The sequence below is a fragment of the Lampetra planeri genome, chromosome 4 (genome assembly GCF_965212315.1).
Source record: "Lampetra planeri chromosome 4, kcLamPlan1.2.h2, whole genome shotgun sequence".
Classification (NCBI taxonomy): domain Eukaryota; kingdom Metazoa; phylum Chordata; class Hyperoartia; order Petromyzontiformes; family Petromyzontidae; genus Lampetra; species Lampetra planeri.
Window position 1 is genome coordinate 14,601,692 of NC_136110.1, and position 23,159 is coordinate 14,624,850.

The following is a 23,159-nucleotide window of genomic DNA, read 5'->3' on the forward strand; positions in this document are numbered from 1 at the left end:
GGGTAGCTGGGGTGGGGGGGTGCAGAGGGAGGGGGTAGCTGAGGGGGGGGGGATGCAGAGGGAGGGAGAGGGGGGAGCTTGGGGGTTGTTGAGGGACTCTATCTGTTCCCCAGTGCTGCTTGTGGTGCAATTTAAATACCACATCCCCCTGCCGAGTGTCGGGCTGTCCAATGTCTTGCCCACAATTATGTTTTCCAGTCAATGATTAATCACTGGAATGTTACTGCTATTGAGATTTTGATGTGGCTCTTAAGTTGCTCATAGGCCAAACAATTTAAGAACTCGTGGACTAGATGATTTCAAGACATGTTTTTTTCTGGGAATTATTCTCACTACATCATACACAGGAATTATGTCGTAGTTTAAATTTGTTTTGTTATTTTCTTTGAACCTATCTACATGACTTTACCGAAAGACCCAAAGAATATGAATAGGAATTATGTCACACTGTAACAATTCTTAAATCACTAATCTGGCAAAAAATGTAAACACACCAATAAATCAGGAACGTCCATGAACTGGGAGTAAAATAAGACAGTTACATTTCAGCTTTACAAACTGATTACCAGGTGGGCCATTGCATAAACTTGCCACACTGCACACCCTGCCTCAATCTCACTTTGGTCCCCCCCCCTCCAGTGATATCATTAGTGCGGTGTCAAAGGAGTTTTCAACTTTTATGGTGCAACCCAAGCTTGTGTGTGGTTAGGAGAGGCACCGTTGTTTGGGCAGAGTTGTCATTTTGGTTCCCCTCTTTGTTCAATGCCATCCACGTTGTTGGAGTCCATTCACTGGAACAGGAGATGTGGGAGGGGCAGCAGAACAGGGTGCCACGGTGACTAGGAGATGTTAACTACTTCGCCTGGTATGCAGGAGGTAGTGGGTTTGATCCTGACCCTGACGCCTGCTGTATATTTGAAATTTGGTCACGTGGATTTTTCTCTGGGATCTCCAGTTTTTCCCGCCATATTTAGAAACATGCGTTTATAGTAATTGGGTGCAACCAAATTCCACGCGATAAGCCACTTCCTTGAGCTATAATTTGTGGCCAGGTCGCTTCTGAAAAAGCTGATAGCTCAGTGGTACCTTAGCTGGTAAAATAAAAAAAAAGAAATGTACATGCAGGAGTTACAATGGATCGCTTGCACTCAGAGGGAGGTTTGTGTGTTCGGTTGATGGTTGTTGACCGTGAAGACCTCAGCTAGGGCATTGCAGATTTGGGAAGTTTGGTACTGAGATGGGGAATGTGAGGGATTTTGAGGGGAGGGTTCCAAAAAACTAAATAATTATATCTATTTTTTCTCCATCCCTACGTGCATGTATTGTGAGCGTTTATTAAGAATACATTATTTTGGACTTGATTATCTTGGCAGTATGCGATGACGTGCAGTCATTCGTATCATCACAGTGTTAGGAATTTTGTTTATTTTGAGGTCGTAGAAGGCTGTATTTAGTAAATGTGTGTTATGCGTTGACGTTTTTTTTTTTCATTTGTGGTCAACCGATATTGATCCTTTTGCGGATGTACATTGGAATTGACTCACAAGATCAAACTTTCATAGACCGATGTCATTGACTACAATACCGGTTTACTAAATTATTGCCTCAGCCAATGCGTCCAAAGTGCAAAAACAAATGTCTCTTCACCATGACATCCCACAATCACAACGCCTTTCAGCAGGAATGTGTTTCCCTGTATAATTTCCCTCTCCTGTCCTGTGGCCATCAACGGAGAGCTGTGCAACCTTTATGAAAAGAGCTCTTTTTGAAAAAAAAGTAAGAGGATAGCAATATACGACTTTTTTTACTTTAAAAAAACTATTAATTACTTTTATTTACCCGGTAAGGCCCAATGAGCTCTTTAGCTTTTTTTCAGAAATGACCTGGCCACAAATGACAACTCAGGAAAGTGGCTTATCACGTGGAAATTTATAGCAGCCAGATACTCTAAAAGCACGTTGATTCTAAATATGGAGGGAAAACCCGGAGGACCCGGATAATAATCCACGCGACCACAGGGAGAACATGCAAACTTCAAATACAGCAGGCGTCAGGGTTAGGCTCGAACCCACAATCTCCTGTATACCAGGTGAGGTCATTAACATCTCGCCACTATGGCGCCCTTATTAACCTTAACCCGATCAACATCGCGAAACCTGAAACTCAGCCCCAGTAACTCATTGTGGTCGTTTTTAGTAAGAAGGTGAAAGCTGCAGAGGGTGCTCGCTCCACGTTGTTGTTCACGTGTTAAGCGCGCATGTGCGCACGTTGACGTGCTCCGTGGAGAAAGCCGCCACCACCCCACTCTACTGAGGTCATCGCCGCTGTGGCGCTTCCTCTTGCGTTAGGGACCGCACTTGGCTCGTGGGCATTGACTGCAACAACAACAACAACTGCAGCCGCCATTCGCCACTAAGTGGCAGTGATGTCACCACGGCGCCTGTGCCAGGCCAGGTGCACTTAGAGGCCACGTGAAGTGTTGAACTCGCTGACCGGAGGTCACGGGGCAGACTCAGGTGCCATGAGTTGACTGAGATGACTGGCAGATGCACCAGCTGTGACTGCACGTGATACAAAAACACGCGATTTAGTGCTCGTAACAGCCTCAGGTACGCAATGCACCGAGGGTTCCAATGCCTGCTTGTTCTTAAACGTACGGCAAATAAGTGATAAATTAGTGAATGCTACCTTACATTTTGATTAAGTTAAAGTATAGCATGCACCTGTGTGATTTGCTCTGAAAGTTCAAACCTCGACATTCCAATTCCTGTGATTGACTTAATGTCCTCTGTCTTGTCTAAACTCTTGTCTTTCTTTTTTGTATTAATGCAGCGGCACATTAGAGGGCTTGAAGTATTTGTGTTCTATGTTGTAAGTACTGTGTTTGTTTCGCTACACGTGCGCTTCGTTGCCCCCTCGCACACGTGGGTTTTCTCTCTGGTGAAGCTGCATAAGTGTCGCTATCAAATATATTCGTGCATTTGGTAACATCCATGATGCTACAATTGTTTTGCCACCATAAATCAGTGCTTCCTAGCCCACCCTGCTCATGGCCATGCTGTCTTTTTAAAATAATAAAAATTGAGCTGACGTTAATATGAGGATCGCCCAGAAAGTAATGCCACACATAAAAAATATATTCCCACTGGAAAATGATCAAACTTTCAGTGAGCTGTAAGATTTAACTTTCACACTTTTCACAGTTTCAAAATGTCCCTACCAATAGCCCCTCGCCAATTAGTCGTCAAAATTCCATCGAGCAGCGATGTGCATCGCAAACAAAGGGCTGGAATTGAGTTTTAGACTGCAGAGAACGAGTCAGTGGGGCAACGTTCACAACAAGAAGCACTGGGGCGCTGCTGGGTAAAACGAGTACACATTTACAGACGACGAGGTTGTTAGTGAGGTGATGAAGTGGCTTTGAGAGGCGGGACAGGACTTTCGCTGGCAATTAATACACGCCGCCTTTTCTCGATGGCGTAAAGCCATTGACGGTGGAAGGGGATTATATGGAAAAGTAATGCGCATGTAGCCAATACCATCGCCAATTGTGTGGATAAGTTTCACTTTGCCTCTACATTTTGGCTGAGATAACACATTTTCATTGGGCATTACTTTGTGAGCGACCCTCGTACGTGGTGGGGACAGTGGCGGTGTGCGTGGTCTGTGACCACGTCTCCTCCCAAATGAAGCCGATACTCCCACGGGGTTCCCAGCTCTAGATGGACGTGGGTGCTGCTTCCCTACCCTAACCCTCCACCCACAGTCCAATGTCATTCTAATGTGGGCTCAAATATACCCAGATGGTTACATTGGGCTTGATCTTCCTGGTGCTGTGTAATCTGATGCAAACTTTGACCTGACTATCCCAAAGTCATTGTGTAGCTTACTCATACGTTACAAAACACACATCTGATATTTTTTACTGTTATTTCTTCATTTCCTTCTTATGGTTAAATGTAACGAGGGAGGTGGCTGGGTGCCTTGAATCTCAGTGTGTCGTCGGTTGGTTGCCTCAGCCTGGTCATCGGTGCTGCACCAAAAAAACATGTCATTGTGCACTTCATTGCGGGCAAATTTGAGCTCTTAAGAATTAATAATAACATGTTAGACTGTCATAAAACAAACATTAACCCTCTTATTACATGGCGGTTGGGAAGATGCTGCTTCCTACCGTGTAGACCGGAGGTCACTTGAAGGGCTCTAATAGGTAGCTCTGTGATATCTTCTTCCATGGGCCTGTCGCTTACATCAAGGGTTGCACTGCTCTGCAAGAGACCCGAATCGATAATGCCTCATGAGATAATATCGACAACACAATCGGGATGAATTCAGATTTTTTTACTTAACTGTAGGAAGAGGATTATAATTTCCCCCCTTCCGATATGTGTTGTGTTTATAAGCCCTGTGTGTCATTGACACACGGTCACACTGTGTCAGCCACATCACCTGAGTTGGTGCACCCTCGCTTAGCAGCACCGTGCACAGAGCACGTAACCACCTTCATTGGTGCTTTCAAGCAGCGGCAGTACTGGCTGCTGCTGCTGCCCTTTCTATTTAAAGGTGGCCACGGTGGCTCATTTCTGTAATTAACTATTCAGGTGGGGTTGATGGATTGTGCAGAGGTCAGTATTTCTGTCTTGGCTCGTTGATACTCATGAAATGGCAGTCCATATATTCCTGAGCATTATGCCCATATTTTTCTATCTTATTCAGTGATGCCCTACAGCCAAAACTTCGTCATTTCCAAAATTGCCCAAACATTGATCACTCTTCTGGGAAATTCTTGACGCTCGTTGCAGGCGTCTCTATGTTAAAAGGGGTTTGTACATGATCCGCGTTCATGGTATCAGCTGCCACCTCACTCTCTGAGAACAGGCAGCATTCTATTTCATCTGAACAGGACAAATTGGGCCGATTTAAACCTGGGATGTAAGTTATGTAACTTGTTTACATTAACAGATACAAGTGCTTGTTTACATTGGTCCGATTTGCTGCAGTAATGGGCTTCATTTGCTGAAAAGGACAGCCAAGAGACGTTTTAATGTAAAATAATCTTAGGAATAGGAGATACGAGAAAAGCAGCATTGCAGCCACCCAGTTGCCGTCGATCGCTGGCAACATACTGATGTTTTCGTGTTATAGTCGGAAGCTCTCTTGATGAGTAATGTTGTAGATCATGGGATAAGCGGCGAATGGTGCTTTTCACGAGTGAACTGACTGCACCATGTGTGCCACACAGCTCGTTCGTAATAGTTCACGATGCACTTTATCGCAGCAGTCTGTACAGGCCTAGTCTGTGTTTAACGTGGGGCTGCACAGTCAACGCCATGCTTCAGGCTGGAACATTATTTGCGTGGGTTGTAGACAATTTTAAGACGTGCATTGAAAACTACGTTGAATTCGTCATTAATTCTGAATATTATTACACTTTCAGGGGTACCTTTAAGGTGAAGAAATCTCCAAAAAACTCTCCTGAAGAAATTCCTCAAGTAAGCACTACCCCCCTTATATTACATCACTGCCTGCGCCATGTTGTACTTGGGGTCATCTTTTCTCGGCTCCAGTTAATTTGGCGGCAGGGTGGCACAGTGGTAACGCTTGTGCCTCGCAGCAAGAGCAGCCCCTGGGTTCGATTCATGACTCGTGGACCTTTTTTCCAGATTCTGTGTTCTCTCTCCCCCTGCTCTGCGTGGGTTTCCTCCGGGTTCTCTGGTTTCCTCCCATAGCAAAAAGAAAACATACAGTGTAACTGGCATTGGCCAAACATCCCAATGCTGAAAAATTACTCCATTGGGATCACACAGAGCAGCAACATCGCCCCCCTACTCCGAAATCTTGGCAGGACCCTCCTGAAAACGAGTCTTGAGACTCGGTAAGGCTTTCCTGGGTGAAATAGCGTGGCAATAATAATAATCAACTATAATAATTGTGCGTGATGCTTCGTGCCGCTTGCATGGTCATTCATTGATACCCTTACGGGTATAACTGTGCCATGTTTCCACAGGATGACCTTCCCCTGGACGACGTTCCGGTGGACATCCACGCGTCGGGCCGTGCCACCGACGAGGAGAAGCTGGCCTCCTCGGCGGCTGCGGCCAGTCACAAGATGGCGCAGGGCTCGCAGCCTCTCCCGGAGCCGGCATTCTCCGAGGCCGCAGACCTCGAGGCGTTGATCGGTGATGACGAGTTCCGGTCGGCTGCAGAAGGTGAGCCTCTCGGACGTGAACAGCTTTATGGTTGCCGCGGTGGTGAGGTATTAACTACCTCACCCGGTATACAGCAGCTCCTGGGTTTGACCCCAACCCTAATGCCTGCTGTATATTTTGAATTTGCATGTCTCTCTCTCTCTCCTCGTGGTCGAGTGGATTTTTCTCCGTATCTTCCGGTTTTTTCCTCCACATTTAGAAACGGGCGTTTAGACTTTGGCTGCCATAAAATTCCACGTGATAAGCCACTTCGTTGAGTGATCATTTGTGATAGCCAAGTCGCTTCTTTAAAAGAGCTCCATAGCTCAGTGGGCTTTACCTGGTAGTGTTTTTTTATGTTGTATAGCCCTGTTTCACTTTAGCATGGGATGAGAACGCACCCCCAACAAGCTCATCAAAGCAATACAATTATTTGTGTTAGAAGCAACGTATTTGTCTTAACCGTGGATGGTAATATTAACATGCTGTAAGTAACATTATCCCTCGTCTCCTGGGGTAGAATATTAACTTGCTCGTATTATGTCGGAGCAAGAAAGCTGTATGCTGGATTGAGACACCCATCTGTCGATGCACACATACGTCAAAAGCTCAATATGCGAGCGGTGCTTTCTGAAATAGATTCCCACGGTAATGGTATTATTGTCATGCTTCAATGCTTCAACGACAAGGATGAATGCCAGCACTCTCACACTTGATCTTAAGAAATCAAATGGAATTCATAATACAAGTCTAAGCATTGTGCATTTTTCTCTAAAGTCCACAAGTTTCAAGCTTCATCTCATAAACCAACATTTGTCTTTGATTTATGATTGCTATGATTGTGCCAATGAGCTCTTTCGTGCCCTCCTAACATTGACTTTCTTGCCTTATCTTTCTGCAATATGTATAAATGCATTCGATTGATTTTTTTTATGTAAATGTGTTTTTTCAGTTCCAGGGTTTGACCAGCCTATAGACTATCTTGAAAATTTTGGATCCACATCATCTGTAAGTTTGAAAGTCACTGACCACTACATTGTAGCTGTAAAATGTTTGCTGGCGATTTATATATTTGTATTTTCTTAATCCACTTGGCATTCATTAGCGGTGAATGGTATAGTTCTTGTGATGATAAAAGCACAGCCCGTTGTTTTTAGTTTACACCGGTGCCTTCAGATACCCTGCGCTGGCCACTCAATTTGTGTGTCTGTCGAAACGTCGTGAGGCAGCCAGAGCGGCGCTTGGTTCCCCGAGCCAGCGATGCCCTCGGCTTTGCCGTGGCCTCTGGGAGGGCCGTTGTTCCGCCCGCCTTGCTTCGCGGCGTGTTGGTCGCACCCCGCGAGCAGCCTTGTGGCCAATGATAGCGCCAGTTTCCTCTGGGACATGTTTTGCCAGTATCAAAGTATAAGAAATAAGAATGGTTTTACCTCTTCATGAATGCTGATACTTGGATTGTCTTTGTGCTGTCTGCCGTTTGGCATTCTCTGGTCTGACATTGGTGAGACAGGGCCATAAAGAAGGCTGTCTGGTGTAGGCCAATCAATTTAAAACACAATGTTTTTATTATTAGAGCATATTTTTTGCATGTTTTCCCACAACTACATGCGGTCAATGCAGACTTGATTCCTTGCAAAAGGTATTGCCAGACAGAGTAAAACCTATTGTTATTTTTCATAATATTCCTCTCCGTGGCTCATTGGATGTAATGGATTTCCTTCAAGCTCAGTGAGAGCCCACCGAGACAACACATCTCTTACTTGAAAGGGAAACATTTAAACAAGGAGTGCATGTTCTCAGATGCTAAGCAGGAAATTGAACTCTCATTGACCTTTGTTTTGCATGTATGCAGGGTGTTTCAAAAAGATGGACCCAATTTCAAAGCAGTATATTTCACGATGGCAACATGTTACAATTACACAAAAAGTTACAAACGGTTTAATGAGTTATCAAATTTTAATAACCATTTTATAAATGCTCTATGTGCCCTCCACCTGCTGTACGGACAACATTGAGACGATAGTTTAATTCGTCCCAAACGCCTCTCAAAGTGTCTTCTTCCACTGAAGTCACCGCTGCCGTGATTCTGTTTTTGAGGTCATCCAGATCAGTCGCTAATGGTGGCACAAAAACACGGTCTTTGACGTATCCCCACAAGAAAAAGTCGCAGGGTGTAATGATGTCTGGGGATCTTGGGGGCCAAGAGTGTAGCGCCAAGTCTTGGGGTCCCGTGTGACCTATCCAACGTTGAGGCACGTGTCTTGCGAATGACTGAGGCTAGAGGCTGTTTGTGCGCTGGGAGAGGCATCTAGCGGTCATCATTTGAAACTGTGCCCCGCCCTTTCAAGTGGTAAGAGTTTCATTCATAAATGGTTCGTGGTTACAGAGATACAGCGATTTCAAATCGGGTCTATCTTTTTTAAACACCCTGTATATGCCATTACGTAAGCATCTCGTGTTTGTCACTGCTGCTGATCTTGTATGTGCACTCCTCACAGCACACTGAAACTTTTTTTTGATACCTTTGAATTCTACCATGCTTGGTTTATCTCCATTTTAGAATTTGCTGAATCATCAATTAATATCGATACATTGCTCTCACATGTCACTGCACGCATAACTGAGCAGTGTTTTGTTTACATTGTTTCAGTTTCAGGAATCTGCTCTAAGGAAGCAATCTCTCTACCTGAAGTTCGATCCCTTGCTCCGAGACAGCCCAGTGAAGAGCATCTGCCAGCGACCGGAAGCTTTGTGAGTCTTTGTCAAACGCGCTGTGGTGTTGTGCTGTGCGTGCAGCCAAGTGCACGTGATTGCAGTTTGAATAATTGTGTTTGAAGAACATATTTTTCTATTCATATAACCATGTGTGTTTTTCCTATGTATCTTCCCAATATACATTGGAACACCTATTTGTCCTGGTATCTTCTAATTACAACAATGTAAGGCCCACAAGATCTACTGTTTTCCGTGTTACATGCAGATCCCCAAGAAAATGATGATAATGAGATTAGCAAATTAAAAAATGTCATCGTCTAGCAAAACCACGGAGAGATTTTATTTTAGCGCTGTGAAGTCCCCGCGTGTGTTCTCTGGTGCCTGAAGTCCCGCGTGTGATGGAGCGCCACAGGTTCTCGCACCCAGAATAACGTTCCGCACGGGAGGGAGGAGGTCCCGCCGGCGTCGTTCTCCCCGTTCCCCACCATCCCACACAATGTCCTCGTCACGTTGCTTTCTGAGCTCGCAGTGCGGTCGTGGTGGCTTCCCCCCGCCGCCCGCTCCTCACCGGCGTGTTGGGGTTCCCGTTGGCCGCGTTCGCAGGGAACCGTCGGCGGCGCTGGCCCAGCACGCGGGGGGGGTGGCGGCCGCCCTGGAGGCCGAGCTGGCCAAGCGCAAGGGCGTGGCGGAGCTCCTCGCCGTCTCCCCGCTCAAGACGGACACGCTGGTGGTGGGGCCACGCTCGCTTCTCTCGCACGCTCGCTTCCCTCGCACGCTCGCTTCCCTCGCTCGCTCGCTTCCCTCGCACGCTCGCTTCCCTCGCACGCTCGCTTCCCTCGCACGCTCGCTTCCCTCGCACGCTCGCTTCCCTCGCACGCTCGCTTCCCTCGCACGCTCGCTTCCCTCGCACGCTCGCTTCCCTCGCACGCTCGCTTCCCTCGCACGCTCGCTTCCCTCGCACGCTCGTTTCCCTCGCACGCTCGCTTCCCTCGCACGCTCGCTTCCCTCGCTTGCTTGCTTCTCTCGCACGCTCGTTTCCCTCGCACGCTCGCTTCCCTCGCACGCTCGTTTCCCTCGCACGCTCGCTTCTCTCGCACGCTCGCTTCTCTCGCACGCTCGCTTCCCTCGCTCGCTCGCTTCCCTCGCTCGCTCGCTTCCCTCGCACGCTCGCTTCCCTCGCTCGCTCGCTTCCCTCGCACGCTCGCTTCCCTCGCACGCTCGCTTCCCTCGCACGCTCGCTTCCCTCGCACGCTCGCTTCCCTCGCACGCTCGCTTCCCTCGCACGCTCGCTTCCCTCGCACGCTCGCTTCCCTCGCACGCTCGCGTCTCTCGCTCGCTTCCCTCGCTCGCTCGCTTCCCTCGCTCGCTCGCTTCCCTCGCACGCTCGCGTCTCTCGCTCGCTTCCCTCGCTCGCTCGCTTCCCTCGCACGCTCGCTTCCCTCGCACGCTCGCTTCCCTCGCTCGCTCGCTTCCCTCGCTCGCTCGCTTCCCTCGCACGCTCGCTTCCCTCGCACGCACGCTTCCCTCGCACGCTCGCTTCCCTCGCACGCTCGCTTCCCTCGCTCGCTCGCTTCCCTCGCTCGCTCGCTTCCCTCGCTCGCTCGCTTCCCTCGCACGCTCGCTTCCCTCGCACGCACGCTTCCCTCGCACGCTCGCTTCCCTCGCACGCTCGCTTCCCTCGCACGCTCGCACGCTCGCTTCTCTCGCACGCTCGCTTCCCTCGCACGCTCGCTTCCCTCGCACGCTCGCTTCCCTCGCACGCTCGCTTCTCTCGCAACATCGGTCTGAATACTTTAACGTTTTTAACGCAATGGTCTATTTTTATGTCTATCAAAAAAGTGATCATGTTTTTTGTGTACGTGTGCGTGCAGAACATATCTACCTGGGAAAGTGCAACTACGGAGGAGTTGCTTCCAGAAATCGCAGAGAAAAACCCAGCCGCCTTTGCACTGAGGCTTCAGGTATGATTCCTGTACAAGCAAACGGTGAAACCACGGTGACACACACAGGACCATCACCGCCTCCTGCCAACTAAATAATATCTTCTGATTTAGCATGTGACATTTTAATTAAAATGTTCACCAGAGCAAATGACTGTCATAGCAAACACACATCAGTGATATTCTCAACACTTGCGCTGAAAAAGACCATATCCTGTTCAGCTGAAAACAGATGGATCAGAACCAGCAATGCTTGTGCATGAAACTGTTCAAGTGTTTCGTTGGAGATGTCAGTTTCTCAGCGAGGCATAACTCTTGAATCGGTCGGTTCTTTCTTCTTCTCGACTCGATGGAGAGATTTTGCATACCCAAAACCTGTCAACCCCTTATTAGTCCCTACTTTATTACATGCCGATTCAGACCTTATTGGTCACCCCGTGCCCTTATAAATCTCAACACTCATCCTATAAAGTCCCATCACAAGGGAGAAACACAAATAAATAGATAACAAATGTTGCCCGTATTGAAACGACTGTATGCAATATGGACCTGAAAACTCCATTTCCCTGTACACGAATACGAGTAAACCATATGGGTTGACAGGTATGATACCCTCTCACTCCTGTTATCTAAAACTAAGCTATATTTTGATTTTAACAGGTAAGGCCCACACTGAGCTATGCAGCTCTTTTTCAGAAGCGACCTGCCTACAAATGATAGCTCAACGAAGTGGCTTATCACATATAAATGTATAGCAACCAAATACTCAAGTGCATGTTTTTAAATTTGGAGGGAAAAACCGGAGGACCCAGATAAAAAAGAGAGAGAGACGTGCAAACTTCAAACATACAGGCATCAGGGTTGGGATCATAGCCACGACCTCCTACATACCAAACGAGGTAGTTAACATGTTGCAACTGTGGCGAGATGTTCTGCTCTGTATAGGACTACATGCCTCGCCGTGCCCCGGGGAGCATGGTTTCCATAAATCCTGGAACTAGAGGGCCAGCCTTGATGGGGACGGCCCTCTGTTTAGGGATCGCCTCCCGTGTGTCTCAGCTGTACATTTCTTCAGCAAGCAAGGCGGTGTTGTATATGTTGGTTATCAAAATTTGTTATGTTGTATGCGTGCGTGGGTGAAATTATTATGTTGTATATGTGGGTTATGAATATTCAGTGAAAATAATAATAATCAAATGAAATTTGGTCAAATGTGTAATTATCCGGAAATATGTTAATTTATGTAATTATGCACATTTAATTATGCCAATTCGAGAGGTAATCGTAGTAATTATGCGAGTGGGTGTAATTATGATAATGCAAGTCATTATGATAACCAGACCCCGCCTCGGTGACGAGGGTGGGTTATCGATCGGAATAAGGCAATTAATCGTATGCAGTTATGCAGGTGTGGTGTAAGTATGCAAGATTAACTTAGATTTACTCGGCATCGTTGTCTAGGTTCCTCTCATTCTCGCTTTAACATTCCCAGAGTGGGTATTCGTGGTTATATTTTAGGTCCCCGGTTCACCCCGTTATCGCTTTAACATTTACTGAGTATGTATTAGTGTGTTTATTAAGGTCACCAAGTTCAGATCTCAACGCAGAAGCAGATCTTATGCATAGATTTTAGGAAAGAATCACACAACCACTTCTGTATTAATCAATTTATTACTAATTCAACCTCAACTATGATATAGTATGCGAACTCTCAATCCCGGAACGTCAACACGGCATCAATACAGTATCATCAACGATTGTCTGATTTCACTTTGACAACGGCACATGGATCCCGCATAACGCGATGGTTGTTAGTGAGAGAGAGAGTCGTTAAAATATGCAAATACTATGCTAAGAAAAACCTTAACGTTAATGAATGATTATACTCAATATTGTTCACGCAGTACCGCACTCCTTATTGATCATACGCAACCCTTATCACGTTGTTAGCACCTTGGGTCACGGGACAGTTGAATATTCTGTAGAGGATGCGAGTACGTGCGGCGATTATGACTGAAAGATACTTGAAAGATTATACGGCGATAAAAAAAAACACAATCAAAAACAGTTATTATTCTTAAAGGCACCAATCTCAACAGATACATCGGCAGGTTATCTGACAACAGAATGGCTCGGAGTAAGGGCCTGCGACGGTGCTCCTTTCCCGAAGATCGTTATCTTATACCAAGTTTACTAATTGGGGACCAGATCACCTGATAAGGATCTGGTGGGCCACCACTCCCCACGTGAGCGTGGCTCGGCGGAAGGAGGTGCCAAGAATCAATTCGTATTGATGGATCTGTTGGGAATTTATGCGATTAAGAGTACAGCCCACTAAATATTAAAGATAAAAATTACGAATACACTTATAAACGACGGATGGCCATCACTCGGTCTCGTCGTGATGCCTTCACAGCCACGGATGGCTTATGGGTTCGAGTGTGTTTGAGTGGTAAGAGTTGTCTTGAATAGTCAGTGTTCGGAGTCGGTTCTTTATGTCAAACAGACGCCTGGTGGTCGTGTGGTGAGGGGGCGGTGCGCGTCATACGTATCAGTCGCTCCCCTGTCACCGTGGTGAACTGGTTCGGATGCCCGTTGATACGCTGTCGCAGTTCGGAACCCGGTCGGTAGGTGGCGCCCACAGCTCGCTCGCAGCGTGCAGTGTTGGGTCGTCGACCAGGGTGAGCACGGAGCCTCGTCGCCAAACCGCGACCCTCACCACTCCGGCGGCAGCAGAGACCTCCGACTCGGCAGAGGTTGACCCACGCAGGCCGAGTTGAGCTGTCAAGCGGGTCTTGCCCGCCTGCAGAGGAGATGGGGAGCCGCTTGAGTCGAGCCCCGAGAGCCGGCTCCGGTGAGCCGATCGAACTCGGCTGAGTCCCAGACGAGCTGAAGAGTCGAGCCGACCCGCTGGTCGCAGCTCGCTCCTGAGTCGACCCTCCCGGTCGAGCTGGTTTCCAATGCTCAGGGTCCTTTCTTTTATGCCGAAAAATCCCTTTTGGATCCTGCCCACAAGGCGGGGTTTCTTTCGATTTTTGCTGTGTCAGGATCTGTCCGTAGGTAGGTGTGTCCATGTGTGTGTCCGTACGTCCGTATGTCCTTGTGTGCATCACCCACGGTATATTCCGTTGTCATACTCCCTCCATAAAATCCACGAGCAAACAATCAGATGTTACAAATTGCCTCGAAGTCGTCTCTCTGTCTGGGTGCGATATTATCTCTTGTCTGGCCTTCTTCATGAACCAAAACACAGACGTTACAAATCGTCTCATAGGCGTCTTTGGCCGTGTTGCACGACCTGGAGGGAGGGGCAACACTCCCTCCGACCCTCACCGACGCACAAAGAAATGGTTAAAAAGTTTTAACATTTGTCCCTTACCATTTCACAGTTATGATTCGGTATGTAACCTAAGGTCTGTCGTTTCCCATCGTGGTGCTTGACTCAAGTGGAGGTGTTTCCCCGAGCGTATACACACTCCTATCCCGCGCTGCGGGGATACAAAGACGGCCGGGATCTCCCTTTCTCTCCGACCCTGGGTTTAACATCGCTCTTTTATTATGTATTTTATATTCGACCTGGTGGTGATTCATCCCGCATATGCTTCGGGTCGAGTTGTAGCCTACCCTGTTGTTAAATTCCGACTTTAACGTTACTTTAATAGCAATACAGAATAATTGAGCTTTTTGTCTTAACTAGGCGAACGCGAACTTCTGGTGACCCCCGCAGCCTTGTTGTTCAGCTGAGTCTGCATCCTTGAGAGCTCACTGTGGCCATCCAACCTTCTGCTCTGGGAGTGTTATTCTTAATCAGCTCCCTCCCCTGTGCACACAGCCTTGAGCTGACCCACTTCCTTGGCCTTTTTGGGTTTATCTTTGCTCCCTCAGCTGCAGGAGGACAAGGCGTATTTCTACCTCCTCCCTGTGTGCACGTGTTCCAACTAGCTCGGAATCCCTAAACACACAATCAGTGATGATTCCTGGCTTTCTGTGGTTGTGATTTAGACAAAGGCGCCTCTGTTCCCTTCCATTGCCTTTGAGTTGACACTGCCCTATTATTCGCCCATGTGCTGAGGTCATAGAATTTGTTTTGACTTCAGTAATATTAACATTCAGTATTGGATTAGCAAATGGGCAATGGTTCATTGATGTAGCTCGCAGCCTGGTCTCCAATTTGAGCGAGCGCGAGGATCGATAATTTAGCCTACTCTGTTGTTGAATTTCGAATTTTGACGTTACTTTAAAACCATGCAGGATGGTTGGGCTTTTTGCCTTAACTATGTCTGGCTGATTCTCCCACTGTCTCTGCCGCCTGCACGGGTGACATGTGCCCGTTCATCAGGCCTTATCTTTCCTTGAAGCAAGGTTGCAAATTCTGCCATCCTAGCCCTCCTCCAGTTCATTACTTAACAACACCTGGTGTTTTGCAGTTTGCTGCGCTTTGGTGTGTTTTCATTCATTATAAAAACAAGTAAAAAGATAATATATAAAAATATCAATTTTGGAAGAAGGGGTTAGTATACAACAGCGGTGATCATTTGAGGGTTCTTTGACTGGGAAACGTGTTGTGGTCTATAAAGCCCACCACTGGCAGATGTGTTATTGAGTCACTCGTGTTAATTTTTTTTCAACTTCTCCCAACTGCAAATAGCAGTGATGTTTGCCTTTGTGAATGTCTTTAAGGACTCCCATTGAGTCACAACGACCTAACATGGCACTTTGTATTGTTTCCATCTTTCACCAATTATCTTGAATGTGTTTTTTAACATCCAGGGATGGGGTTGAAGTGTTTCTCTTCTGCATCATGTGAATGTACAACAGCATTGGAACCTTATTTATTGGTAGAGGTCACTGTTCTGTTTTTTATGTTCGGTTTTGCATTTGTCACATGATAAATGTTCTTCTCAAAGCAAAAAGTGAGCTACTCGGCAAAGAGATGCTGAGTAGCTCACTTGCCCAACTATTACGTTCGCTCTTCGTGTGCTTTTGGGCCCTGATGCTTGATTCCGATTTTCAGTCCATGATCCTTTCTCCCTTCCTGCCTCTTTGCTCTTCCGTTCTGCGCTTTTGGCTTATACTCTGTTGCCCTGCTCTCGTGCCCCATCCCACTCTGTCGATGGCTTGGTCCGCTCCGCTGCTGCTATTGATTGGGTGGACTGGGGAGTGCAGGAGAAGTTACAGCTGGCTGCGGTGCAGCTGGAGGCCTTTCATTTAGACAGCCATCAACGGACCCTCTCCCCAAACATCCCCCTAGAGTGGCAGGTACAGTTTGCCAGCCGCAGATTGTGCCTGCAGGCAGTCTGACTTTAATAGTCGAAATAACGAGTGTTTTAACTCGGACGTGAATCCCTGCTTGATTTGAAATAACTCCGATGGCATTGTAAGTGGCACTCGTAATTCACTCGCTCACTTTATACAAGACACGTGCAGGATCCGTTATCTCCTGGTGAAAATGTGCGGCAGTATATATGCGATGGGCAAAGGTCGATCAATTAATTGACTCCAATATATTCAGCTGCCAGGCAGTTAAGGAAAAGGTGGAGTTGATTGGGAGGAATTTGTAGGAGGGCATGGCATTATCACAATGAATGTGTGGTATACACGATATTGGCACTTTTTTACATGCAACAATAAGTATAATTACAGGATTTCCTTGTGAAAGAACACGTTTTATTCATGCTCTCAGCACTGGCACTGATGTGAATGTTGTATTTACTTCTCATGAGGTTAATCTTGCACATTATTGGAGACTATAACTTTCAAAACACGGTGTTCGGAAAAGATGATTAAAGGAGGAATAAAAGATGATGTTATCAGATCTTTGTCTCATTGTAACATAGCAACATTAATGTTCCATGTTTACTTGGCTTTGACGAGTCATTGACTCGGGTAGTGCCCACAGCTTCTAAAGAATCATGTGCCATCCTGAAAAAAAACTCTAAACAGACAATTTATTTGCAAAAGATTACGTGAAAATTGTTGGACCCATCTCAACATTCCACGTGTCCTTTAAATGCGGCTTCCATTCGGCTCTGTTAATTTGTGCAAATGGCAGCTGTTACCTGGTAAAGTTTGAAGGTCACTGCTCGTCTGGAACGGGACGAATTTCGTACAATTTCAGGTGTCGGGTTTTAGTCTGGTAGACAAGTATCTGGCCACGCGTCGCTGTACTGGGGGGGGGGTCCCTCGGAGTGTTGGGTGATGATTGTAGGCTTCCTTTTTAAAGGCTGGCCTAGCAGCTAATTAACGCATTTACAGAAGAACACGCATGTCTTGCTGCAATATGATGTTTCCGGAATGGACATTTACGTTTTTGTGTGCACTTCATGATATTCAGTCGAGATTGAGACGTTACTTTATTGACACTTTAACATATCTGCACAATGCATGTGAAAGATGAAGATGTCTTTTTGCTACCCGATTTGTGTGGCGGCCGCCCTCCATGCAGTGCAGCACTGGTTTTCGCTGTTTGAAAATTCACGTGCAACTGAACTGACACTAACACTCTGTGTGCTTATTGGTATGATGAGTGGTACAAGTGTCGCTCTGTGAGAGTTTGCAAAACGTTTTCCTGCGTGTTGTCTTCGCTTGCGTGTTTGTCACTTGCTTCCAAAGGGCATCAAACTCGGCGTCAGCCACGGCCGTTTTCGTCGTATTTGTAGACGCGAAACTTGAGGTCATACGCTGCCCCCGTTCTGGTTGCAGGTGGACATTCCGCCAGTCCCTGAAGTCCCTGCCCACAAGGGCCCGGTGTACACCCCACCGGTGGGCATGCTCGATCAGAATGCCATCGTGAGCCTGCTGCGGTACACGCAGACGGACCTGGACGGCGCTTTGCAGCGGGCCCGCGAAGAGGTGAGCACCCTCAGGACGCCGCTGGGTGACACGGTGCACACTAGACCAGAACCCTGCCTTTATTGATCGTGCACGCATTGTCTGTTCATTGGTTGTCATCCGGTCACGTTTTATTATCGTTCATTAGATTATGCACTTTACATGAAATATATTTCTACTAAACTCATACCACAGTTCATCCCTTATAATACTTTTTTTAAAGGAATGTCACAGTCCATTACTTCTCATGGAAGACCACAAGATAATTTGTTTTCATCCTTGCCATGGCTAGACTCCCCGTAAGATTCCTTCCCACTACAGCTCTTAACACTCCATCTCCCCTGTATACATCTCGAGCACACTTACTTACAGCTGGACTTTCCTCAATGCAGATTTTGACGAAAAACTGTGAGATCGCAGAATGGAAGAGGACGTGCGATGACGACAAACGGGAGGTCACAGAAATGAGGTGGGGTGTAAATTAATGTGTCAGCAAAGCCCGTGTAATAGTCCAGCAAAAGCTCTGCCATCCGGTATTTTACCACCCAGAATGCTCTATTAACCGGCATCTGTCATAGACGGCAATACTAATCTTTCTTCACATATCCGGAAACATTCCGAAAGCCATCCGGCATCTTGCCGTGCTCTTCTCATAGATCTATCGTTTACGGAAGTCTCATAACGCTGCCGAGTGGTGGCGCTAGCTACAGTCTGTACATACAGTGTTGTCTCCTGTACTCTTAAACGGCCCCACTGCTTCTCTGCAATCAAGGTAGAATGCGCTACAACTGACTGGTGAGCACCTCTGTAAAATAAAATATAGTTTTTTTATATCATAGTTAAAATGTAGGCTTATCTTCCTTCTCAAAAAGTTGAATGTACTTGGAAAATTTGGTGAACTATAAGTATAACTCTCAGATAACTGGAAATATTTGATTAACCGGCACCCTCCATTCCCCATGAATGCCGGACAACAGAGCTTCTGCTGTACGAACAATGATGAGATGGTGGTGTGACATTGGTTCAACGCGTGACACCACATATGCGTGTGCAGCGGAAAATAACGGCACTGCCTCTTTTGCAAGGGCGACCACCCGTCCCTGCACGCCACAAACCCTCCCCCCCCCGTGAACTCCTGCAGCCACGACTCTACAAACCCCCCCCCTTCCCCCCCCCCCCTCCCGTGCCTATATAAAGCCACAACGGCAGATCATTCTTTCTCACCTGATGACGGACGCTTGTGTTGCGACCGAAACGTCGTGTTCTTTTATTATTTGTAATCAACTTGTTTTTTGTGCAGGAAAATTGTGGCAGAATACGAGAAGACCATTGCCCAAATGATTGGTAAGCTATTTCTGCACCTCACCTAGTGATCTCCTAAACCTGGTCACAGACCCCAAACATAACTGCCCAGTCCTATAGGTTCTTTTGGGTAATTTCATGCATCGTGCATAGTCAGCGAAGGACCGTTGTGCCAACCGTGTGACCTCCTGCGACAGCGTTCGCGTAAACTGCTTGAGCTGCCATACCAGTGTCTCGAGAGATGTTTGATCTACGGATCACGAGGGTCGCAGTCCGCTTGGAACAATGACCTTCAACTGTGAGGTGCGCAATTTTATTGCAGGAGTTTGCGTATCGAGACGGGGCGACGCGCCCACAATGTGACAGCCGTCTCCCGTAAACTAAGCTCTCGATCGCTAGGAGACGGGTCGTAGATGCAATGGTGACGTAATAATAAGTTTGAGTAATTAACTTGTTATTTTCTGACACGCATCTCGCGGTGACGAGATGTGAACTACCTCGCCTGGTACACAGGAGGTCGTGGGTTTGATCCTGACCCTGATATTTGGCGTTTGCATGTCTCTCCCCATGGTCACGTGGATTTTTCTCTGGTCAACTGGTTTTTACCTCCACATTTAGAAACATGCATTTGGAGTATTTAGCTGCTATAAATGTACACGTGTGAAGCCACTTCGTTGAGCTCTCATTTGTGGCCAGGTCGCTTCTGAAAAGGAGTTATGTAGCTAAGTGGGGCTGACCTCGTAAAATAAAAATTGTTTCATAATTATTAAACTATTTTAATAATCATGAAACTACTTTTATTGGGCCACTATTTTTAATAGAGAGAGTGGTTTAAGTGGTGCTGGCCACTGCTCTCTGTGTGTGGTTGACACGTCTTTCTTGTCACTTTACGAGCTCTGTGAGAAGACAGCACCCACTGCAATCCAGTGTTGTTGCCCTCGTTAGTCAGCCCCACCGTCTCCTGTGCACATTCACTAGGGTTCCTTCCCACTCTTGCAACTTGGTTTCTGCAGCTGAACCAATGCAGTCTTTAATCTGTTGCTAAATGGTCTATGTAGCCCCACAAGAGGGGGTTGCAACTGTTAGGAGTATTGCAAGGAGGGCGGTGAATTCCAAGCCATAGTGATGAGAAGGAATTCCCCTTGAAACTACTGTTGTAGGACTTGTTTGTGTGTGACAATGTACAGTGGTGGCTGTGTGTGGATTACAATGGGGTTACTATCACAGTGTTCCCCTTCATGTGCAGCCAATGAGGAGGATGGGTATATTAGTGCAGTACATTTACTTACTGCACTGATGTGTCCACTATGCCCCAAGTCACTGGACATCAGAGATGGGGAAAATTTGTAACGATAATAGCCAAGTTACCAAGCTGTTCTGCAGCTTGAATATACGACTAATTACGTTTGATCAATGTCATAACTATTTTAAAACTATCAAAGCAATCCCATATCCGTTTGTGGCTGCTGCGTAGAGGAAAGCCAGATGGAAAAGGCCATGATGGAGAGGAAAATTCAGCAGGAGATGGCTGAGAAGGAACAGTATTTGGCCGACTCCAGCTCCATGGAGAAGTCCTTTTCAGAACTCTTCCGCCGATACGAGAAGATGAAGGAGGTGTTGGAGGGTTATCAGAAGGTAAAGGCTTTATAATCCGCGTGTTAAAACGCTCAACTAAACATGTGTGGTTTATTCCTGCCCTTGGCTCGCGCATGGAACACGTGTCCACGTTACTCAGGGTGTCACTCACGGATGCTGCACACGTGGTCGTGCGTTGTGTTTTGCAGCAGAAACGCAACAAATCCACAACTGCAATTAAGCATTTGTCTACCCATTTGCTAGTGATCATTTACATGTTATTCAGGAGCATTTCGCTGAATCTTTAGACCCGTTTTTGCGGAGTCTCCTCCAGTAAGGGATTGGGGCTGGAGACATCACTCATGTTGTAAAAGCTCCTGCCTTGTCGCTAGATGGCGGATATATCGTGTCATCAAGGGACTGTGGTGCCTGTCCACAAGTGAACAGCTTGTCGTTAGTTGTGTCGTTTCATGTCGGAGATTTTGTAGGACACTTTTGTGACTCAGTCTATTGTTTAGCGAGTAACCTGTTGCGGCGCGAATGCGATCCCGGTCCTCACCGCACCAAAGGTAAACACGGACAGCGGCTTGTTTGAAACAAAATAAGCGACCGTTTTTGAAACCACAAAGTACACCGCAGTGCCTAGTTCCTCCTGGCTTTGACATTCCTCATCTACATTGCTGGCGTATCCATCAAACACACATCTCTTCTTAAATGTATAATTAAAGACACGAGCCACCATAGTGACCATTCAACCCAAACTATGGAACATACAGTAAATGATTGTCGCCTGCCCTCCTTCAACAGAGGTGGAACAGCAAAACGACAAAAACTCTACTGAAGCCCTCTCGTCATGGCCAGCATCAGACCTCGACATTGGCATATTGAGCTCCTGGACATATTGCCGTATGCAAGAATAGAATAGTGCCTGGTTTCGTAGATCATGTACATGAATCCATCGTTTAGCACGGTAGATGCGTTCCTGAAAGTGCCACGTTAAGCGAGGAATTACTGTACCGATCGCATGTGCACTGTAAATCAGCCCGCAGTCATCTCATGGCGGGACAGGACTGAGATAAGGGTACGACGCTGTGTATTGTATCATTCCGCATGCTGTATCATTCCGCTCAGCCGCGCAGCTCGAGAAAGTAGTATGTCGTCCACCGCTCAGAAACCGCATGACAACGATGCTTGTTCGGCGTTGTGCGAAAAGTGTTCCCTAATAAAAGAACCGCCTTGCTGCAAAAAAGCGTTAAGCGAGGACTTACCGTATAATGTTTCATTGCTATACCGTGACTTCCCATATGGTGTCTGTGTGTGCCTGGTGTCGTTTGCTAGAATGAGGAGGTACTGAAGAAGTGTGCGCAGGATGCCCTGACGCGCGTGAAAAAGGAAGACCAGCGCTACCAAGCCCTCAAAGCCCATGCAGAGGAGAAACTGGACAAGTGGGTGATTTCTCGCACAACGTGTCTCTCGTAAATTTACATTTCCTCACCAGATGACGGTGGGCCGGGAAGCAATGGATGTTCGATGGAGACGAGGAAAAAATTAATACCGTGGATGTTTATTGATCGTCATTTGAGTGATAGTGTGTATTATATAGTAGATACGGGTTTTTTTAGGTATATACTACGTGTTTTAATATACAGGTATATATGCGTGTATGTTGGTATATGGACATGTGTGTATGTTATCTTTTTTATAAACGTAATTTTTTGTCTGTCTGTGTGTGGACGAAACTTGCGAAGGATTTGGCTCGCGAACGGTGGGGTCCACGTTTAAAAAAAACTTACTATCATGCCCCAACGTAACCCTGGCTGGGTGACACTCTCTCTCGCTCCCTCACCGGGAGCCCGCACCGCACACTATACGTGGTGCCTAATTAGCAATTTAGTGCTCTTTTTTTTTCTTAGTGAATTATTACTTTGTACGTCCCAGCGCGCCAAAGCACGCGTCTGCGCATGCGCGCCCCTAGCGACGCACACGCGTTGAGTGATGGGGGGGATTCTCATTCGCGTTTAAAATGCAACAAAAACACACAATTGAGGTACATTCTTCAAAGTGTGATGTCCTCTTCTCCCCCCCACCCCAATGTACGCAATTACTATTATAGGGTCGGTAGATACTAATATTATAGAGCTTACGTACTGTTACTGTAGAGCGGGCAGGGGGATGGTTGGGGAGGGGTGGCGGCCCAGCCTACCAAGGTATCACCTCGGCCAGCTGGGTAATCTAGACGAGGCCAGGGGCTCTGCACGGGACTAGGCCTCACCACAGCACTGTTAAGTAAGTACTATTTTCTTGCTTCTTTCGCTAAACTCACGTAGATAGAAAACTAATATTAAAAAATTACGTTAATAAATATTAAAATAAAAATGTGTGTGTGTGTAGAAAACGAATATTAAAAAATGTAGTTACTAAATATTACAATTATAATAAAGTCCATGTGTGCGTCGATGTGTGTGTAAGAGTCGATGTGTGGGTCTGTGTGTGCGTGGGTCCATGTGAGTGTGTAAGTCAATTTGTTTGTGTGTGTGTGTGAGTCGCTGTGTGTGTACGTCGATATGTGTGTGTGTGTAAGTCGATGTGTGTGTTTGAGCCCATATGTGTG

General features: G+C 46.8%; 1 protein-coding gene across 6 annotated transcripts in view; it reads left to right on the top strand.

The window, feature by feature from the left end:
* The window catches only part of LOC144717737 (transforming acidic coiled-coil-containing protein 3-like), a 69,721-nt gene that overhangs the window by 42,843 nt on the left and 3,719 nt on the right, over window positions 1–23,159 (top strand). For all 6 annotated transcript variants that reach the window (XM_078593338.1, XM_078593340.1, XM_078593341.1 and 3 more), the window contains 11 exons: window positions 5,438–5,492; window positions 6,008–6,209; window positions 7,141–7,196; window positions 8,836–8,936; window positions 9,504–9,630; window positions 10,772–10,861; window positions 17,543–17,692; window positions 18,064–18,140; window positions 18,972–19,015; window positions 20,448–20,608; window positions 21,887–21,993. In XM_078593338.1, coding sequence (XP_078449464.1) covers window positions 5,438–5,492; window positions 6,008–6,209; window positions 7,141–7,196; window positions 8,836–8,936; window positions 9,504–9,630; window positions 10,772–10,861; window positions 17,543–17,692; window positions 18,064–18,140; window positions 18,972–19,015; window positions 20,448–20,608; window positions 21,887–21,993 — 1,170 coding nt within the window. The remainder of the gene's footprint in view (window positions 1–5,437; window positions 5,493–6,007; window positions 6,210–7,140; window positions 7,197–8,835; window positions 8,937–9,503; window positions 9,631–10,771; window positions 10,862–17,542; window positions 17,693–18,063; window positions 18,141–18,971; window positions 19,016–20,447; window positions 20,609–21,886; window positions 21,994–23,159) is intronic.